Here is a 23,320-nt window from a genome sequence, read left to right on the forward strand (position 1 = left end):
TCAATCGTGCATTTAAACAGGCTGTCAATCCAGAAACTTTGCAGTGTGTAGTTAGCAGCATGAAAAATATATATTATATACAAAACACAAGCAAAGACCATCATTATAATCAATGATGCTGTCAATTACTTCAGTTCAACACGAGGTACACAAAGCTGCATTCTTGTGAAAACTCCTGTTATAATCAATGAAGCTGTCTACGCTTATTGACATCATGCTTATACTTTGTTGGTTATAATAAAAGGATTCACGAGCATGCAGTAGTCACACTGAACAAAAACTCGAAGCAGATTCTGACTAACTTAAACTATTGGCCATTGCGTTCACACGCTCAACAGATATGTTGGTGATTAGCTACAGAGCTTAAAGGGTTAGTTCACACAAAAATGAAAATTATGTCATGTATTACTTACCCTCATGCCGTTCCACACCCGTAAGACCTTCGTTAATCTTCGGATCACAAATTTGTTGAAATCCGATGGCTCCGTGAGGCCTTGATAGGGGGCATTGACATTTCCTCTCTCAAGATCCATTAATGCACTAAAAACATATTTAAATCAGTTCATGTGGTTCAATATTAATAAAGCCACGAGAATATTTTTGGTGCGCCAAAAAAAAACAAAATAACGACTTATTTAGTGATGGCTGATTTCAAAACACTGCTTCAGGAAGCATCGGAGCACAAATGAATCAGTGTACCAAATCATGATTCAGATCGCATGTCAAACTGCCAACGGCTGAAATCATGTGACTTTGGCGCTCCGAACAGCAGATTCGATACACTGATTCATTTATGCTCCGAAGCTGCATAGCTGCATTATTGACTTGATATTGATTGGATTATTTGAAACAATCATACTCCATACTTTTTTCAAAAAAAAAAAAAAAAAAAAGATGATGCACTTAAAGAACTTAAATACACATGGTGATGAACTAAATAATGAACAGCTGTGATGATTAAATGAATATCCATGGTAACTGATTATGGCAGGAAAAGGACAACAAAGGAACACAGTGATGAAACAGACTGATAGAAATCGAAAACAAAACTAAGCATAACTGCAGATTATGCTGTGTAAATGACATTTTGTAAGGTCATATGCCTTAAACATTTTTTATTTTTATCGGTTATAAGGTAACCAACATAACTCTAACTTTACGTGGCATATGTTGACAGGTCCTTGACTTCTGCTAGCCAGTCAGCTTGTTTACTCCTTCTACTTCTAAAATTGAAATAGTCTTGCCTCATTTATGGTCATTTTCTGGTAAACTGGTGAAAAGCTACTAATCTAAGGGGTCTTTTTTAGGACACTAGATATAGTAGATGCATGCTGATAACATGGCTTTTTGGAGCGGTGATGGGGGAGTTGTGTTTTGTGTTTAAGTATAATTGTGCAATCACAGCAGCATGTCAACTTGCTCACTTCAGCATGTCCATGTGTTAGCACTTGCACAGCTTTGTACTTGCTATGCATCAGCAGTGTAAGCAGATAAAGGTTTATGAAAGTTGTCATAACTGAAATGATAGGTTTCTTGTGGTTCGGTTTGTATTGGGGTTTTGGGATCAATATTTCACTGCTGTTTGATTTAGGGTGGGGGGATAGGGTGGAGTGCAGTGGATATATATACAAGATAAATTGCCATCTTGGGAATATTTTCCCACTCTTCTTTGCAAAAAGGTTCCAGATCTATTAAATTGTGAGAGCATCCCCTATGCACGTACCTCTTCAGGTACTTCCACATATTTTCTATAGGATTCAGGTTCTAAAAAATTATTCTTCCTTTGCTGAAGCCATTCTTTTGTTAATTTAGATAGGTGTTTTGGATCATTGTCATGTCGAAAGATGAAAGTTCTCTTAATTTTCAGCTTTCTAGCAGAAGTTTCCATGCTAAAATCAACTGGTACTTGGAGCTATTCATGATTCCCTCTACCTTCACTAACGCCACAGTTCCAGCTGAAGAAAAGCATCTCTAAAGCATGATACCGGCACCACCATGCTTTACCGTGGGTATTGTGTTTTTTTGCTGATGGACCATAAAATTCAATCTTGGTCTCATCAGACCATAACACAAATGTAAGAGACTCGTAAAAGAGGGGTTAAGGGGTTCTTAAAAGAAATTAACTTGCACTGCATCCTCTAGAGGACACTTTGGAGAACAAATGCCCACACCACCATGCTGAGGGAATGACTGCCTAAACGGCTGTGACAAGCACAAACAAGCACTCAACGGACTTAGATGCCAGAGTCAGATTCCCTCACTCATATCCACGGAACTGTCAGTGACACTATTCCCTATGGAAAATGCTCTACCCCCTCTGACCTAGAGTCAGCATCTCGCAAGGCCAGCACTCCTGAATTAAAGGTGTGCAACCAGTGAGAAGGGATGCAAGGCTCAGGCAAAAAACACTTTTCACCAGGGCCCAGAGATGAGTTCTCTGCAGAGCTGAGGACTCATCAGAAAGACCTTCTGAGTGAGGGGAGTCCAATGCTCACCCAAGACTGTGATCCCCAATTTAGACTAGGCTAGAACCAGGGATGATAGACCCTAATAAAGAAACCCTTATAAGGGAAGGATGAACTATGCCCACTAGAGGAAACTAGAAGATGGCTGCAAAGTGTTAGTCATGCTAAAGCCTTCGAAGTCTGAGTCAGAGCAGAGTGTGATGGACCCAAGAGAAGGTATCCCAGTAACGGGGAGGGTATACTCCATTATAGCCCCTGCAGTCTAGGGATCATCTCAAGCTTTCTTGTGGGAGCAGAAGACCTGCCTACAGAACCCCAAAGGGGAGGCCCAAGCTCAACCAAGCTATTGATCTCCGGAGCATGTGAGGAAACTGCCTGCTTTGGGGCCCAAAGTGGGTGAAGCAGTTTCTACATCACTGCTAACACAAGGGAGCCAGCTGCTGAAGAACCCACTATAGGGGTAGGCAGCTATGACCTTGCGAATGTGCTAAAGTTTGCATTCTAGGGAATCTGACAATTAAAAGAACCTGAAACAGGGAAGGCAGTTTTCTCTAGGTAAATGAAGGAGCCTCTTGCTTAGGGGACCCCAGTTCTGGGGAAGGCAGCTATGACTTCATTATCACCAGGGAGCTGCCTACTTATATAACCCAAAATCAGGGTGATGCAGCTGCAACCGTGATGGCAAATATAGGAGCCCCCTACTAAAGCCTTTTAAAGGGAGGTGGCTGCCCCTAGGTTATCATAAGGGAGATACCTGTTTCTTAAGGGACCCCACACAAAGGTGGAAGGCAGCTCATCTTACCTTGGAAATCAATGTTGCTGCTAAATGGAGCTCAGAGGAGCAGAGGCCTGAGCAGAATGACTCTCAATAGCAAGAGGAGGCCAAACAACCCCTATCTTGAAGATAGATCACAACGGCCCACCGAGGGCCGACAAGCGTAATATTCCTGTCTAAATGGAGCTCAGAAGTGTGGAGGCTTAGCAGAATGACTCTCTAAAGCGAGAGGAGGCCAAACTACACTACACCTTAAGGACACGTCACCACAGCGGCCCACAGAGAGATCCAGAATAGGGTCCTCAGAGTCGGTGGAGACGGTGACTGGGTTACTGATTATCAATGATTAACAACCCAAATTTGGTCAAATCATCCTTACCAAAAAGTCTCAACCCACCATTTGGGTTGAAAAAATAACCTAGCATTTTTAGTGTATGCAGTAGAGAGGTGAACTTTTTGTTTTGTTTTTTTGAAATCAGTATTACTTGACTAGAGAAAACAGAGAAAGGGCGGTTGACTTCCCTTTTTCCAAAAAGGAAGGGAATCTTCAACACCCAATGCACTCACTGGGCATGATGCCCTCCAAGGTCACTCCCAGTCTGCTCTTATTGGATATTGGTCGTTCCAAACTTGTAAGACCTTTGTTCATCTTCGGAACACAAATTAAGATATTTTTGATGAAATCCAAGAGGTTTTTTTTATCCCCCATAGAAATCAACATAATTACCATCATTCAAGGTCCAGAAAAGTAGTAAAGACATTGTTAAAATAGTCAACATGACTACAGTGCTCTGGTTGTTAATGTTCCTTCTATCATTCATATTGTTCATATTCCTTTGAAAATTACTGCAAGTGCGATAGGAAGTTACATGCTATTTTTGTTTTTTAATTTAAAGCCCAAACAAATGCAGTAATATCTGATACACTGAGTTCTAGTGACTCATGATTGCTAAAACTAGTGTGTATGTAACTGTGGTGGTTGATGTAGCTGAACTAACTGTGTACACAGCCATCCATTTTGTATGTGCATCAATGAGGATCACAAACATTTTCCCCTTGAACATAGTTCACATGCAATCTTTAACATGGTTTATAAGACCAGTTTCAACAATAAAGTGGGGCTACTGCAGCAACATTTCTTTAATCCCAGAAGGATTGTTCCACATTCTTCTCTAAGTTTGGTCACCACACATAAGGCCTACATTTGTGACACACCTAGATGTCATTGATTATTAATAAGCACTTTCCGTCTTGACCTGAACTGAGAACTACTACTCGTGCACCCCAGAGCACATAACATATGAACTCAGTTGATGTTTTCTTGGTGCAAGCTCTGCTGCATCTAGTTCTTGTGGCCAACATCTCTTTCACTCTGTACATGATCTTACTGGGTCCATATCCTCACTTGTTGTACTATGATGAGATGATTCTCTTTGCTTTCTTTGCAATGGAAGGTGATTCAGGACATCAGTGTTCCCATAATTTTTCCCTGCCATGTACATGATTTTCACCGTTCCGAGCGGGATTCAAACTGGCATTTCCAGCATGGGAGACGGGCATGCTAACAAGGATGCTCAAGACCGCAGCTCCTAAAGCGCCTCATGAGGCCTTTAGAGTGAGGTTTACCTGCACTGCTCTTTACTAGCTGGCCTTGTTACACTTACCCCCCTGAACCCATCCGGGTCACGGCACCAATGTAGCCCCTCCATTTCCCATAGATATGTATATCAATGGTGCCAAAGAGGGCAGGGGAGTGAGGCAGACCTGCACAGCTCTTTATTAATGGCATCCGTTACATTTCTAGTGATACTGCCCATCCTTAAACTCTGAATCCTGACCTTCTGTCCTTTATTTATGAATATAATGTAAATGTGCATGGATTTCCCTGAAAATCCATCCTGACAGCTCTAAAATAAAAATAATTATTATAGGCTTACCTAGTGATTTTGGGTGAAGCAAAAGGTTTGAAAGGTAGTTTTATGATGTACTCACTCATTTTTTTTTCATTTTGAACAAAAAAGATTACATAATAATGTAGCTTTAAGGAAACAGCATACTCCAAATGTAACTGTGAGTCCTTTCTTGTCTAAATGTGAGCAGTTTCTTTCTGCCTGACTTAAAGTATATGACATTAAACCCATGGGTCTTGCACTGCTGTCTTGTGTGAAAGAACTGCCCATAACCCATACCCATGTGAGGTCTCATACAGCCTGCTCTCTTTGGAGCTTCTGCTGACTGAAAAATTTGTTTTGACCGTTCAAATGCATCCTCTTGTTCAACACTCCATCTCCACTTGTGAATAGAACTGTGAAGAGATTTTGGCAGAACATTCAGCTCTGAAGTGTCCACCTTGTGTCCTTGAACATTGCTTCCATTCCCATTAATGTTCTTCTCACTTCAGCCGCTCTTTGCAATCTTGGCAGGACTGTGGCAAGAGTCTAGAGGTGCTTGTGGTCAACTTGTAGTCTCCACATAATCTTTAGGCAGGCTTTAGTATGATTGGTGAGATATTCCTTGGCTCTATCATTATAGTTTTGTAATGATAGAGTTGTGTTGTGAGCAGTTTACAGTATGTTCCTCACTTTGTCTCTTTTCTGTTTCCTATGTATGTGATTTCCTTGTCTGTCTTTTGCACATGCTTTCAACTTAAAAAAAGTGTTTATGCTGCCTTAAAATTTTAAGCTTAGTCAATTAAAATATCCAAGTTGTCACTTAGCACAACTTCACATTTCAAGTTGACTAAACTTAAAATTTTAAGGCAGCATGAACACTTACTTTTTTAGGTTGAAACATTTTTTTACACCACAGTACTCCCCCCTTTACACTTTGCAGCCTCCATTTTTGACTTGTATACCTTCAGTATGTGTCTTTTTGACACATTTATGTCATTTTATTTTCACTTGAGAGACACCCTCACCACTGCTGCTCACCCCGACATCTGTAGCATGATTCGCGCCGACCCCCTCTTTGCTTATAGCTTGGGCTTGGTCGCACCACCATTTGTGCATCTTCATGGCACTCGGGACATCTGCATGTTGGGCTAAATCCCTCACATTCTTGTTGGCTTTCTCTGTTGTTCTGTTTCTTACAATAACCTGTGCTCAGTGTGGTCGTTGGTTATTCCACAGACCAGCCTCTTTCTCTCTTTGCATTTCTGCTGATTTGTTTCCATAATTGCAGTTTCCTTAGAATCTTTACTTATGTATCCTTATACTTTACGTCTGATTTCTAACTAACAAAATTTATTTTCATCTTGCTGCATCAGTAATATTTATTTGACTGTTGACTTATTTGAATGTTTGCTGTTACCATACCATGCATCCTCTTTCCCTTGCTTAACATATTGACTTCACAATCAGTAAAGTTGATCTTTCTGCTCTAGAGACTTGCTTGACTGCATTTATGTAATGATTTTAGACTTAAGGGTTCAGTCAGGATGTTTACTGAGAGGCTATCCCTTGCAAAAATATAGTGTTTTGACAAACCCCCTGTGGCAAACCTATGGTGAACACTGCCACAAATTCATATTTTGTTACATGCGAAGAGTTTGCAGCAACTTTGCGGCAGACGGTTGTGGCAAGTCTGTGGTGAACATGAGTGTAATACAGGTGCTTATTATTTTTGGTGTAGATTCAAGGTATTTTTTATGCCATTGAAGGTTTTGATATTATGCAATTATCTCTTGACAAATACATATCCTTAATACAATGCAAATCTCAAAAAAAAAAAAAAAATCAAACAATATGCAAATAGTTCTAAAAATATTTATTTTAAACATAAAAACATGACAATTCAATTTGCAATCAGTGATTAGCTCAAACAAATTGAATAAATAATTCAATCAATATTATGTTTTATCGATATTTTAAAAAACAATATTATTAAAATCTCAACCATTAAATACTATAAATTCATTCATTTACTTGTTTTTTTATTTATTTACATATCCTATTAAGCATGACTACTCCCCTACAGGTACGAGTTCACTTCTTTGTTGAAATCTGCATCTTTCATTTTCGGATGATCTGAAAATGAACTGAAAAAGAGAGTGAAACTAAACTGTATCATGGGGTGATGGAACATTAAGCATGTGTTATTCATTTCATTGCTCACAATGCTCAGACTTTATTAATTTTAACTTAAAATGCTGTTGATGTCTTGCCATACAGATCACATGATTCTTAAAGTCCCTCCATGAGTTTGTGAATGGTGAAGCCTGGGCCTTCATGCTGGAACCTCTCAAGAGTTGTTACAAGCCATGTTTTTAAGACTGCCAATGACTTCAGTATCAGGGGCAGGCTTCATTCTCTTTCAGGATCAACTGGTAAATAAATGAGTTTCTAAACAATCTATATATACAGCTGATACAGAATATGAGCATGAATATTCATCTAATCACATCTAACATCATCAGCAGGCAGCATATTTACAGTCATTGAAATGAAAACATCACTAACATACGTAAATATAAAGTTTGGGAGAAAAACAGAGATTAAATATGACACACAAGTGTGATAGACAGACAGACAGACAGACATAGATAGATAGATAGATAGATAGATAGATAGATAGATAGATAGATAGATAGATAGATAGATAGATAGATAGATAGATAGATAGATAGATAGATAGATAGATAGATAGATAGATAGATAGATAGATAGATAGATAGATAGATAGACAGATTGCTGATTTGAATAAAAAATCACTTACATGATTCATGTAGATCTGAAGAACTGTCACATTAGCAGAACTTCAGTCATATCTATTGACATAAATTTCATGCTATTTTCATATTTTTGTCATTTATATAATTTGTTATGAAGTAAAAGTGCCTCACCTCAGAGAAACTCACTGCTTTTAGGTTGCTGCAGATTTGCCGCAAAACAAGTTAGCCGCAAAGAAATGTTTTTGCAAGGGACGTGCTATTTTCACTGTAAATAGTGTTACAGTGTAAATAGTGGTAAATGCTGTTTGCACCAAACATACATAGCAACAAATAGCATCGTGTTTGCATTAAGTACAAATAGTGACATGCTATTCACATAAAGTGTAAATAGAAGTAATAGTATATTTGTACTCAGGGCAAATAGTGGACAGGGCTAGTGAAATTAGCCATGGCTATTTGCACCTGTCTTACAGAACACAGATCAGATTATCTTTACAAAGCATTTTTGTAGTGTGAATTGGTACAGTAAGAGTAAATGACTGTATATTGAACTTTGAATCCTATGATCACATTTAATGCATTTTTTTCTTTCCTTTTCCTGCAGTGTGCAAGTTGTCCTGCCATAAGAAATGTGAGGTAAAGGTAAATCATGGATATATTTTTCTTTCTTTTATTTCTTACAAAAGGATATTTAGGTATTCTCTCTCCAGCTGTGTATCATGCTAGATTTTGACACACAGGATTGATCTTGCTGTGTTTTATTTAAATTGACCTCTGTGTACATGTGTGCACCCGAAAACATGGTTCTCTTTTTTACCTGGGATTATGAAACAGACAACCAATAAGAAATTGAACAAAACGTGCCTCATTTCATAGCTTCACACATACAGTCACAGACACTTTATGCGTTATAAAACAGCCAATTACGTCAACTTTTTTACTCACTGATACGAAAGCACGAAATCAGCCGGTTTTTAAACCACTCGCATGCTGTATTTATCTGAACATGGCTGCTGATACCAAAAGTATGCAAATGAGAACTTAAACTGAAGGTTTAAGTAAGTAAAGTGTGAAACGTCAGATTATAAATACTCAGGATTAATTGTTAAATCCCATGTTAAGTATGAGCAGAACAAAATATGAAACAAGATGAAAAACATGAAACACCCAGAAACCCTGGGAGTGAAAAGCCCTTTAGTTACACTGTCATCGGAGTGTGGTAACATATATGCTCTATTATCATTTTAATATGTCCTGCCTCCACTATCTGGCTGAAATTTGGTGGAGAAGGTACAGATACAGCTATTACATTTCACCTTCAAGTGGCAGTCATTGATTTATATATATATATATATATATACACTCTAAAAAATGCTGGGTTAAAAACAACCCAAGTTGGGTTGAAAATGGACAAACTCAGCAATTGGGTTGTTTTAACCCAGTGGTTGGGTTAAATGTTTGCCCAACATGCTGGATAGTTTTATTTAACTCAAATATTGTTTAAAAATTACTGTATTGCTTGCTTAAAATGAACCCAAAATATGCCGGAAATTAACATTTATTAATATGTTTAATAAATGAGCATTTATTAATAAGATAATGAATAATAAACAATAAACATTTATTAAATTGCTTATTAACAAATGTTCACCTTTTGATTATTATTGTTGCCTCTAGTAATTATGTGTCTGATTTTTAATTTCTCACCTATTTTGGGTTCATTTTAAGCCAGACATATAGTCATTATTAATCAGTAGTTGGGTTAAATAAAACTACCCAGCAGGTTGGGCAAACATTTAACCCAACCACTTGGTTAAAACAACCCAATTGCTGGGTTTGTCCATTTTCAACCCAACTTGGGTTGTTTTTAACCAAACATTTTTTAGAGTGTATATATATATATATATATATAGTTCAAGGAATATTCTGGGTTCAATAGAGCTTAAGAATTTGTGGCATAATGCTGATTAACACCAAACCTCATCAGTTTTATGGTGGTTTTAGGGTTTTCATTGCAACAAAGTTGTAAAATTGTACACAGGTATATACTTTTTCATTGAACTGAAAGTCATATATTTGGGTCAAGGACATGACATGCATATTTTTGTGCCCAAATGCATTATTTCCTTTTAAAATAATTTGATAAATTCATGATTTATATCACTTTATTCTATAAAACCTATTTACTTATTTTGAATTCATTTTAGTACATTTTAGCTGGAGGACTTCATTCTTCTGAAGTCCTCCTGTGAGGACATCAGAAGACACAATCATCTGGATCAACATGCACAATCCCAAATTTCTATATATCCTAATTATTTTTAATATTCAATTCATTTTTTCCAGGAGCTCATTGCTTCTACTTTCAGTTAAACTACTAACAGTGATTGTAAATTAGTTGCCTAAATTATTACATTATTTGCTAACTGCATTCTTTAAATTGTACACTCTTGTACAATTTACAAGCGATTGGGTTGGTTTAACCCTGCAGTTGGGTTAAATGTTTGCCCAACCTGCTGGGTAGTTTTACTTAACTCAACTATTGTTTAAAAATTACAGTATTCCTTACTTAAAATGAACCCAAAATATCTTGAAAATTAACATTTATTAATATGTTTAATAAATTAACATTTTAATTTCATTTTAGATTCATTTTAAGTCAGCCATATAGTCATTTTCAAAAAATAGTTGGGTTAAGTAAAACTACCCAGCAGGTTGGGCAAAAATTTAACCCAACAGTTGGGTTAAAAAGAACCCAATCGCTGGGTTTGTCCATTTTCAACCCAACTGGGTTGTTTTTAACCCAGCATTTTTTAGAGTGTAATGTTAACATGCATTCCCTGTAAAGCTGCTTTGAAACGGTAGGTATCATGCAAACGCTATACAAATAAATTTGAATTGAATGCATTTAAATAATACATTATTTTCTGTTTTGTTATCTCAAACCCTTAAAATGTCAGGTGGTGCAAACTGTCTGAATTATTTAAAATGGTGTCTTAATAATAAACAAAATAAAAACTAAATATTATTGCATTATTTTAGGTTTAATGCCTTTCAAATAAACACATTTTATAAATATCAGTAGATTTAAAAACTGTTGAGATAATTAAAAAATGTGTTCAGCAATTTGTATATTCTCAAATGTCAGGGTGGCACAACTGCAAACACAGCTCTTTTATTATGAATTGACAAGGTAATAACAGTAAACATGATAATGCCTCCAGAGGAGCCCAAAAATATGCATTACATCAGTTTTGAAAAGATTTATTTATTGCTCCGCCTCTAAAGCTCACAGTCCAATCCTAACCATCCTGCTCTGAGTCCGTCCCAAACTTGGCCCGATTGCTGCTGACATGCGAGGCGAGTGCACTAACAATGATGCTAAGATCTAGCGGGCGTCAGTGTGCAAAACTCTCACTATCTAGCCACTGTTACACATGCAATGTGAGCGGATGTCTGTTTATCACAGCTGACGCGCAACAAAATGCTTCACGAAAAATAAAGCGCAGTTGATGTACGAACGACAAGGAAGCACAAAAAATTGAACGCACAGTACACAAGAGTAAATACAAAGTGTACAGCAGCTCCAGGCAATCAAAACCCAGTGTTACTCACGTGTGAAGCGGAGTAACACCCCCGCATCTGTTTTCAGGCCTTCCCGCTTAGTTCTCTCCAGCGCTTTTCTAATATAAACTACATTTGCCTCATCAAACACCTTCATTCCAGTGATATTCTTTTGAGCTCTTTTGTATTGTGTCCCATTTCTTGTTTTGCTTTTTTTTTTTTTCGGCAAATCTTGCTCGTTCTCGCTCGATCGTCATACGTCATACTGCAAGATAAAAATGATTGCCATGAATTGGAAACCATAAACACCAAGAAAACAGTGCAGATATCTGTATGAAGTCAAACTGTATGAGGCCCACTACAGTTCATCATCACATGCACCGTTGGGTATAACAAGCTCATAAATATTGGTCAGCAGCAGGTGTTGTCTACAGAGAGAGAGAGAGAGAGAGAGAGGTGCACATTTATTCTTTACCAGACAGGTGGCTCAATGTGGACAAAGGAGAAGTGCAACCAGGAACATGCATCTGTTTCAGAGATCCTTGGAAAAGAGTAAACGAGAGATACATATTGTAGGTGTTGGTAGAAGTAGATTGTACTATGAACTTGTTCTTGTCTCGGTTCTCGTCACACATTTTTGTTGCAGTGACAACATAGTTTTGTGTATTTCATAAGTCTGATGCATTTTATTGTCTTTGTTGTTAAAAAAAAACTGCTAATATAATGTTATTTACTGCGTTGATGTGTATTTATTGCTCTTTTTTTGATCTGGTAAAAACAATAGTTTGAAGGAAGAAGAGTTTTATAAGGTATTTGAAAGATATCTGGAAACATATCTCAGTTTTAAGAAGGGTGAAACGAACGAATATGTAACCGGAACATAAACAAAAACAAAATCAAGTTTAATTGTTCTGAACAGAAAAGCTTATTTGAAATTACCATTTAATAACCATTTAATAATTCTTTTATTGTTCTGTTTAAGATTTTAATATGTCAGTCAACCAATCATGAATTCAAATAGTACGGCCTCTGCAAATCTGATGTTGACGCATCCAGCATGAGTGAAATGCCCACGCTCAGCTGTCAGGATAGGTAGGCTCAAACACAAGGCAATGTGCTGCATTAGCTGTTGGATCTCAGGAGTTTATCTGAGGATATGTCACCATGGCAGGTTATATCCAGTGTGATGTGCCTTTTGAAACATGCGAAAGTGTAGAAGCGCTACTATTCAGGATTTTTTTTTTTATGTATTTTTTTAATCATTAAACATCTTGTTGTGCATGTTAGTGTTGTGACTTTATGTATGGTCAGACACTCGCATGTGTTATATTTTTAGCGTGTTACCAAAATCAAGCTCAAATGGAGTTATGAGGTGTTTCACCAGCAAATTTTGTGTTTTGTCATAGTTTTGTCATTAGAATCTCAATAAGGTAAATCAAAATGAGAGTTTTTTAGCTTTTAGTATGGCTATGTTAGCCAAGCTGGTGAGTTCCAAAATAATGACAAAATTCGCATTTAGAAAATTTCAGATTTAGATTTCGGACTTCAGCTTCTCATCAGATTTTCTGTCCAATCAAATGCTCTCTAGAATCTAAAGCGTCCCGCCCCCTACATTATAAATTAGAGCTGGGTGAAAAATATAAATTTCTCAATTTTAATCAATTCTCATTTTTACAAACCGATATTGATTCTTAAATCCCAAGAATTGATTAGTCTAGTCTGTTTTCAGTTGATGAATGAGCAGAATATGTAGCGCCTCCCATCCAATAAATCGCAATAATCTTTGTTACTTTTGATATGAAACAAAGTCTCAGATTTCAAATGACGTCCATCTTATTATGTGATTCAAAAAATAAATACCGTTTTGGCGCTGTTTAATGTGGCGTGACGGATCGCTTTAGTGCCTCAGTTAAAGAGAATCGGCAGCATGAGCGCATCTGAACATCCTCTCCTCTGCTTTAAAGGTTCAATATGTAATATTTTCTGTCTGCTAGAGGTCGCTAGAGGTCAAATATATCAAAACAGTTGTTCCCTTGTCTATTAAAACATGTAAATATTAAAGCGTCTTTGGTGTTTCCATGGTTTCTACAAAATCAAACCGGAAACCGAGGGTAACGCGGGTATGATGCAATTCACAGGCGACACCTCAAACGTCCCAGAGGCTTGGTTAAAATTGCAATTTTCTCATGATTTACAAATAGTTGCAAACATTTGGGATATTGTAAGTACTCAAGTGAACAAAATATATAACACTGGCCTAGTGGTTTTTGGATATTTTACTGAAAAAATATTACATATTGCACCTTTAATATCAGTTACAGCGCAAAATAGTCTGAAATCCGTATCATGTCTCGTGTAATCGCTCAATCAGTGCTTCAACCTCAGAAAGACTCAATAAAACAGCTTCAATGTCACGTAACGTCACATTTACCTCAGAAAAACACATTCAGTGACCATAAACTCATTAGTCAGCTAGAAAAGTGAACTCTAGAAAGCAACATTCTGATAAATATAGCTATGCACCATTACATATTCATTATAATGTTCTTCAATATTTAATGCATGTTTGAATAAATCAGTTATGACAGATGCGATTTAAATGTTTATATTTCAAAAAAAACAAAAACCAATTAGAGTAGAAATATGGTTATGTAATTCTAAACTTTATTTATTATAAAAAAACATAACCTTCAATATTATTATAGTAGTACCAGCTGACTCTCATGTGTAGATTACAGCATTAGCTGAGAGATTTTTTTCCTCTAGAAAATTTGCCATGTACTGTAACTGAAATACTACATCCAAAATAATCGATATCGAGTCAAATCAAATAAAAATCGAAAACGAATCGAATCTCAAGCATGTGAATAGAAATCGAATTGAATCGTGAAAATTGTGTCAATACCCAGTCCTATTATAAATAGATGCTGATGCTTCCTCTGAAATCGGTCCCTCGTTCACACATTTATATAACATGGTGAATGGCACATAGTGCACTATATAGAGGATAGGGAACGATTAAGACAGTATAAATATGCTTTCCAGAAATAGAAGGAAACTGAGACTTTACCGAGCTCAATGGTGTGTTATAAATGAAACGCTATTGGATATTTAAAAAAAAGGGGAGGAGCTGCTCGATATGTCCCGCCCTGTCTTCCTGTTTCAGTTGAAATTACGTCAACACATTGAATAATGCTGCGCGTTTCAAGTTTTTATCAACTTTCAGGATACAACGGTTACTGTAGCCATATAGTTTTTACTGTTGTTTAATATTTGGCCAAAAGCTTGTGTTATAAAAGACGAAGTGTTATGCACAGGCTGTATTGGCTGTGACTAGAAGACAAATACCTGACTTCTCTGCTCCTAAAATACATAAAATGAGGCTTAAAAAAATTTTTTATTAACCGGTATTTTTTCTAATCAAACTATTATTGGAATGATGTTAAAGAAGGTACGCAGAACAGAAATATTAATACTGATTCTGCTGAATATTTTTTCCCCCCGTTTTTAAGCCCTGGTTTCTAAGACAAGCTTATTATGACTTATATTTACGTTTTAAAGTCATGCGCCCTCTAGCTGGCGTAAAAATAATGACAGTGTGGTGCTACGTCTGTCGTCATGAAATGACGTATGACTGTCGTTACCAATCATAATGTTCGATTTAAATGCAACGTGTGGAATTTTTACACCATTTGTCCTATTTCCATTTAGCAAAACTCAGCAAAACCCCATCCCTAAACCTAACCTTAGTGATTTATAGTGCATATACACTTTATGAGCACATGCATTCCCTGGGATCGACCCCACGATTGCATGATCACATGATCGCATATTGTTATATATTGCAATGTTCTGCCAATTGAGCTACAAGAAACCCAAAATATAATGCAGATAAAAGCGAACAATGCATTAAAATGAAAGTGTCCTGTTGTCTATAGGGGCGCAACTTTAGTAAACGCTCTTATGGGTCGTATTTCAGGGAAGTGACAAATGACCTATATAGGCGTATTGGTTGGAGAACATGTTGTTACCTTCATGTCATTCTAAACCAATATGCCATTATTTTTTAAGTTCATTAGATTACATTGGAACACAAAAAAGGGAATTTTGGAAGAATTTTAACAGCTTTTCCACAATGACAGATCATAGTAACCTTTTCAGGACTTCAAAACTGCCCCAAAAAAATATCCATAAAAGTTTTCCATACAATCCATGTCATAAAATAGCGTGTCATGCGAGGAACAGATTGAAATCGAAGCTGAAAATATTCTCCTTTGCTACAGATGTCAAATATTATTCTCCATTCGGCAGATCTGGGCTGAGTTTGGTTACGACACAGACAAGATCCATCAATGACACTGAACCTTCTCAAATCTGAACACAGTCGTGAATCAGCGAAGGGGAAAACTACCAGTGAATAACTCTTAAATTGTGTTCTTCTCTGTCCTCTACTATCGCTTTCTGTCTCTCAGTCAGTGTCCTATCAATAAAGGCAAAAAAATGTTCATTATTACATGGCTCTATGAAATGTTTGATTCTGATTGGTCAGTCATGACCATACAGTGACCGCTCATCTGGGTGCCGTCTTGCGCTTTAGTTATAGATTACTGTACAGTACTGACTTCAGTATTATTAATAGGCTGTAATGTACATTATACCTTAAATGTCTGTATTGTTTGAACTGAATGCTGCTTGCTAGGAGCTGTTTTTCTTTGTGGAAGCATTGCATTTAATTCATTTTAAATCAATGGGATAGAAGCGCGGATAAAGAGCGTATACTCTTATATAGTATATATAAAATGTGAGATAACATTAGAATTGTTTTTAATTATAATTTTTTTTTAAATGCCCAACTTGGTTTAAAAGAATTCAGGTCTTCTCTGGTCCATTCGGAAAAAGCACATTTATTTTAAATGACCCGAGTCATGAAATGAATGATTCGGGTCTCGGGTCAGACATCGGGTTTTCGGATCCAAATGGGCCCGTGAAGACCTCTAGTGGGTGTGGCCGAGACTGTCCTCCAAAAAAAACAACCCTATAGGTAATTTTTCAAGCACCTTATCACAACCTATATTTATGTTTTGAAGTCATGCGCCCTCTAGTGGACGTAAAAATAATGACATTGTGGCGTTATGTCTGTCGTCATGAAATGACGTATGACTGTCATTACCAATCAAAATGCGTGTTTATTTAAATGCAATGGGTCTCATTCATGAAACATTCGTAAACATACGAGTAAATATGTGAGTGATTTGCGTGTAAAGAGACCTTCCCGAAAACTCTTCTCCTGATTCACAAATACTTTGTAAACGTCAGAAGTGATAGTGAAATGTGTGTGTGTGTTAATGAATTCCATTCAGTTGTAAATGGGACGCGCGTGCACGCTCATTCTCAATTACCATAAATCCCGCCCATTAAATTCGACTGACAACTATATATGGGCATCATATTATGACACCAAACGAAGGATTTTGGCCATTTGGGGCCATTAGTTTGCCCAGCCCTATTGAAATCAATTAATTATTTGATTAAAGTGCTCCGTTTGCAGATGCTATTACTGGCTCTCACAATAAAAGTAAAAAGAAAAAACGTATGTGATTACTATATATAATACTTTTTCAAAATGCTGTGTAAATATGTACCTTATTAAGGTGAATTAAAATGCAGCCTTATTAATGAGCAAAACTTTCGGATGTTAAACGCACTATTTACGCGTGGCTGGGAGCAGGTGTAGATTTCTTTCATACCAACTAAATACGAACAATTTAATGAATCCGAAAATTTACGCCAGAACCACTTTACACACGATTTACACACAATTTCGTTCTGCTCGTGTTTCATGAATGTGAACTTTTTACATCATTTGTCCTATTTCCATTTAGCAAAACTAATTTTTTATTAACGACTACAGCCACCCCCATCCCTGAACCTTAACCATTTATAGTGCATACACACTTTATGAGCACATGCTTTCCTTGGGATCGAACCCACAATCGCATATTGTTATTGCAATGCTCTACCAATTGAGCTACGCGAAACCCGAAATGTGACGCAGATAAATACGACCTATATGGTCGTATTGGTTGAAGAACATGTTGGTGTGGCCAGTCTCCTCCCAGCAGTAGTGAAATTTTTAACCAGACCAACATCCAGGGCCCGAGAATCATATCCTGAAATGATGGCCACATATTGTAAATCACTATGTTTTTTCTGGATTTCCCAGGTTGTAACAACTATGACAAACCTTCTCAAATCTAAAAAAAAAACACTACCCATGATTTTCTCGCCCAGGTCTGTCGGTTGATGTCGTGGTCAAGAATGCAATCTGCAAGCCATGCTTGGGTCCCTTTTCTGTGGGAACGGACTCTTTGCTCAGCCCCACAGCAGTCGTTGAACTATCTGCACAAGAGGTGCCCGTCAGGAGACGTTTTTTCACTGCCCCTCCTGGGAAAATGTTGCACCTCTGTCCCCATGATCCAAGGCCTGTGCTGCCTCTGACATTTCCACTGCCTCCACTATTCATTCATGGACACTGGATTCCCACAGCTTAACTCTGTGAGCATGGGATTGATCACAGAAGCTACCTTGAGCAGGTTTAAATCGATCATTCATGGCAGTTTATAAGAGAGTGAAGAAACGCAGGAGAGGGTTGTGTGTTGAGCTGAGGCAGAACAGACTCCAGGTGTCACTACCTGCTGATAGAGAAGTTGTTTCTCATCTTTATGGTCTGCCATTGGTTAAAACTCCCACCAGTGATGATGTAGATTGTTCACGGCCTCGGCCAGGTGTTTATGCTGATGTGCTCAAAAAAAGAAAAAGAAAAAGTGCATCAAAGATTCTCTTCGTAAAGTAAACGTAGAGTCCTTTCTTGCCTGAACTCGAAATGGATAAAGTGATATATCCACAGTCTTCACTCTTATTGGTTGCTCCCCAAAGGTCTTCATTTGCATACAATTAAACCTTTATAAAGTTCCTGAAGTCGCTGGACACGCCAAGTCACATGTCTACGGTTGGCATCTCTCATTCGAAATGAATAGATGAGATCCCTTTTGGAAGTTGCTGCATGTGTAGATGTTCTCTGTACTTAACCTCAAAAGTTTACAATGACTCCAGTAGTTACTAGAGAGTTATCATGAATACTGATGCAAATAATCCGTAATTCCTTCTGAAGGATTTGGTAAATGGGTTACCATGATCTTCACTTTAGTATTAATTATACATACTGCATTATTGACATTAATTATGAACCTGTATATAGTAGTTCTCTGGGAGGAATGAAAAAAACAGTAGTTACTGATTAGTTAATAGTGAACTACCACCTTCAACTGAGCTCTGTTACTTACTAATTCATTAATCAGAGTTTCTTGTTAGTTAATAGTAGTTACTAGAGTGTTAATAATGCATTATTCATTTGTTCCTGTGTAGTTACTCATTAATGAAGGATCAGTATTACCATTCGTTTATAGCCTTATTAGCTTTTTACTTCTGCCCATTATATTTAGGCTTTAAAAAATTCATAAAGGCTGTGTGTAAAGATTATCATGATGTACAAAATAGGTTTGATCATAAACTTTTGTTGGTCACTGAGCTTTTTTTCTGTATTAGTCCAAAAGGCGAGGCTTTTGTAAAATCAAACGGGCCTACTGTTTTTATTCAACTTTTTAGTGAAGTCAATCTCTGATATGAATCAAAACTGCCAACACTGGTGACGTGCACGTTAACGCATGCAATTAAAATTTCCAGTTTAACACAAAAAATATTTAACGCATCAGTTTCTCTTCATCATATTTTGGCTAGTGTTACATTTATGATCACGCTCTTATTCATGCAAATGCTTTTAACCTATTCAAGCGCCACAAGACAAACGAGAGCACGCTGTCTGTGAATGTCGTGTCATGTGACAGAATGACGCGCGGCAGTATCGAGTTCTCTTTCACGCTTGAACAAACAATAACACACAGAATAATGACAAAATGCCCGTTTTGTCGAGTATCCTCATAAGAGCGTTCTTAAAGGGATAGTTCACCCAAAAATAAAAATTTAGTAATTTTTCCATACATCTTCCTTTGTGTTCGGCAGAACAAAGAAGTTTATACAGGTTTGCAACAACTTGAGGGTGAGTAAATGATGACAACATTTTTATTTTTGGGTGAACTATCCCTTTAAATGAGTTTAAATAACATTTTTAATGAACTTTGTTTAATGAACTTTGTTCAGTGGCAGCTCTTAAAGTGACAGCAGCCTAATAAACCAGTTGCTGTGATGTCTGTCATTAATGTTCATTAAAGAACAAAGATAACAGAAAAAAATGTAGCTTTAATAAGGATTAATCTATATATATTATTTCTGTATATACAGGCCACAGGTAAATATGACATTTATTATTATGGGTTTATGTGAAGATTGTTTTAAGTTCACTTACATTAAAAGTTGTTATTTTTTGTAAAGCCTAATAAATGTTGAAATTGATAGAAATATTAAAAACTCGCAATTAATTGCAGAAAAACAATATGCAATTAATTAGTTAATTTTTTAATCGATTGACAGCACTAGTTCAGATTTTTCCTGCAACATTTTCCTCTAAAAATATTGCTTTTATAATATTTATTTTATACTATTATTTATATTATTTTTGTGTTAAATTGTGCTTTTTGGATGTAGGCCTGCTATAGCATATAACAGACCAGTCCATTAATGTTAAATGTTGAATTAGCTCTTGAACCTTTATGTAATTGAATTGAACAGTTTATTTTACATTTTTAGAATAGTTCTTTTAGCTTTTTGTTTGTTTTTTTTTTGTTTGGTGGAGCAAGGAAAGTTGTTAAAAATGTAGTAGCTGTATTCAGTCTCAGTTGTCCTCTCTCTCTCTGTCTTCTCTTTTCATCTGTAGGTAGCCACAGCCTGTGAAACTACAACTAACCTCAATCAGGTAAGCTTGTTTTTTGAGCTCAAAATTCCTTCTTCCATTCTGCACAAGATGAATTTGCGTTATCCTTGAAACAACACTAAACATCTTGTACAATTACTTTGACTTCAGACTGAGTTGCTTTAGTATACTTGTGTTTGATCTTATTCTGCCTGTTGTCTCACACACACACTAAGGTGCTTCATCACAATTTAGATTAAAAAACGACAAAGAAATCAGAAATAATCGTTTTCATGTCTTGGTGCAAAAACTGAAATAATATAAGCAATTAATTTTGATGCATGCATTTCCATGTTTGTCACTACGCAGTAGCATACAGGTGAATTTGACTATTTTTTCTGAACGTATAGCCAAGAAACATGTAAATGAGAAGTCAACGGAAGTCCATTCAGAAGATCTCATATAAGTGAAAAACCGATGAAATTTGGTGTGTGTTCTCCGGATGTGCTGTTTTCCATATGTACCACAAATTTGGTGGCAATTATGGCCATTATGGACCACACATAAAAAAAAATAAATGAAGTCATATCTGCTTAAATATTCATATTTATTATACTTTGAAAATATATATGCAGTTATAGTTGTGGATTGTGTGTGTGTGTGTTTTTTCTGTCATCATCTATAACCAGGGATCCACAAAGTCGCCCATTATGGACACAAAACGAAGACCATCCAGGTATGCAATCTAATATACACTATCATATCCTGGATTTGTGTAGAGTGCTAGCCATTCAATGCACTGGAAAGTTATTAGAGTTTGTCTTTCGAACTTGCCATTGATCTGCAGAGATCAAGTTCAGTATCTGAATTGATTTGGTTAATGAAAATTGGATTAATTAATTCACAAAGATTTCAGCTCACACCTATAATTGCAAAGGCTTCAGATGACGCCACCTGTCATTGTATATTATCGTTATATTGTAATGATTACGAGCACAGGTTGTAATTACCGCCTGACACATTTCTGTGTCTGCTTAATCTGAACACATGACATTGAGTAAGCACATAACATATTATATTAGCTGTGTATTACGGACATTATTTTGACACACGTCTCTGACTGATAACAGATTACTTATCATGAATTGCATTACTGTTATTTCTCCTCCCTTTAAGGAGCCTGAGTCTGATGCAAACAATGGAAGAAAATGAGGTGGACCTGGTCTACATCACAGAGCGCATCATTGCTCTGTCCTTTCCCGGTGGAGCAGAGGAGCATAAATACAGTGTACACCTGAGGGAGGTGACCACCATGCTCCGTTCTAAACACCAGCAGCACTATCTAGTAAGGACCCTCCAAACCTTGGAGCAACTGACAGTCCCAAAAGAGTGCTAGAAAATTTCTAGTATATTCTTTCTGGTGAATTAGTGGTTAGTGTTTCCCTGTAGGGCTATTAGTTCACTCAAAAAGGAAATTTCTGTCATTAATGTTGTTCCACACCCGTAAGACCTTCATTCGTCTTCAGAACACAAATTAAGATATTTTTGATGAAATCCAAGAGGTTTATGACTCGTCCATAGACAGCAATATAATCAACACTTTCAAGGTCCAGAAAGGTACTAAAGACATTGTTAAAACAGTCATGTGACTGCAGTGGATCAACCTTAATGTTATGAAGAGACGAGAATACTTTTTGTGCGCAAAAACAAAACAAAAATAAGGACTTTATTCAACAATCTCTTCTCTTCTGTGTCATTCTCACACGTTGTTTACATCCAGCGCTTCCAGGTTCAGAACGCAGACTCATTATTGGCCGGATCCTCACACGCATGCGTCGAGCTGATCACATGATCACCTTTGACCAATACTGAGCCAGCATTCTGATGTAAGCCTTTGCTGGGCTTACTGCATCACCTGCATAAGTTAATGACAAGTTAATGACTAAAATAACTAAAACCAAAATAAAAAACTACATGGATGTTTAAAAGCTCAAACTAAAAGACATAAACACAAAAAAATTCTAAAACTTTTAACTAAAATTACAATGAAAGCAGAAAAAAATAAATAAAATCTAATCAAATTTATTTTTAACAAAAACTAAAATAGTATCTCAATGATAAGTGTGCCAATCCCTGAAAAGCACTGAACTGAGCTCTTTTGTGTGTTTTTGCACTTGAACAGTCAAAAACTGTCTGCTTTGTGAGTAAAGTCCAGCTGGTTGTCTTTAGTGAATATAAACAGTTTGGAGAATATCAGATGTATATCAGTGTATTGGATCTGTGTATTGTTAGAGAAATGCTTACTTAATGCATTACAGTTTAACTCAATTAGATTTTAGTCGACTAAATATACTGTAGATTTAGTCAACTAAAACTAGACTAAAACTAAAACAATTTTCGATGACTAAAATATGAATAAAACTAAATGCCATTTTAGTCAAAAGACTATGACTAAAACTAAATCAAAATTTGCTGTCAAAATTAACACTGTCTGTTGTTAACGTAAACTGTGCACATCCCTTTTTGACACTTACATTATATTCTTGCTCCATCTGTGCAGTAATTGCATTTTTCTTAATGAGGGTCTTTTATTTGCATATTTATTTTTCAGGTAATGACTCATTTTCAGGGTAAAATTACAATTTACAATCAGTCAGCACTATAGAAATGTATCTTCATATTCATAAGAAAAGGTACTATACATAATACAAGTAGGCTACTTTATATGACCAAAGGCCTGATGTTTTTTGCACCCCAAATCCATTCTTCACAACGTAAACGAACGTGACGGTTTGGTATTTACCACGATTTTGAAATCACAGCAGAGGGGAGAAAACTGAACATAAAATTGCTTTTTATTATTAAACAGTTTTTTATTATTTATTTATTTATTTTTTAACAAATGTGTCTCTGTGTTTAAATAAATTCACTTATTATTATTAAATTATCAAATAAGGATAATGCTGTAAACTCTATAGGGA

At 36.5% G+C, this 23,320-nt stretch overlaps 2 protein-coding genes across 2 annotated transcripts in view; both read left to right on the forward strand.

Annotated features, from left to right (window-relative positions):
• The window catches only part of LOC137011409 (tensin-1-like), a 32,778-nt gene extending 12,307 nt beyond the window's left edge, over window positions 1–20,471 (forward strand). Inside the window, exons 3-4 of the mRNA XM_067374241.1 lie at window positions 8,514–8,551; window positions 20,364–20,471. Of these exons, the coding sequence (XP_067230342.1) occupies window positions 8,514–8,551; window positions 20,364–20,471 (146 nt within the window). The remainder of the gene's footprint in view (window positions 1–8,513; window positions 8,552–20,363) is intronic.
• LOC137010705 (tensin-1-like) overlaps window positions 13,486–23,320 on the forward strand; it is a 44,742-nt gene continuing 34,907 nt past the window's right edge. The window contains exons 1-3 of the mRNA XM_067372961.1: window positions 13,486–13,500; window positions 21,029–21,075; window positions 21,516–21,684. Coding sequence (XP_067229062.1) covers window positions 21,050–21,075; window positions 21,516–21,684 — 195 coding nt within the window. The 5' untranslated portion in view covers window positions 13,486–13,500; window positions 21,029–21,049. The remainder of the gene's footprint in view (window positions 13,501–21,028; window positions 21,076–21,515; window positions 21,685–23,320) is intronic.

Source organism: Chanodichthys erythropterus, chromosome 21 (assembly GCF_024489055.1).
Source record: "Chanodichthys erythropterus isolate Z2021 chromosome 21, ASM2448905v1, whole genome shotgun sequence".
Classification (NCBI taxonomy): Eukaryota; Metazoa; Chordata; class Actinopteri; order Cypriniformes; family Xenocyprididae; genus Chanodichthys; species Chanodichthys erythropterus.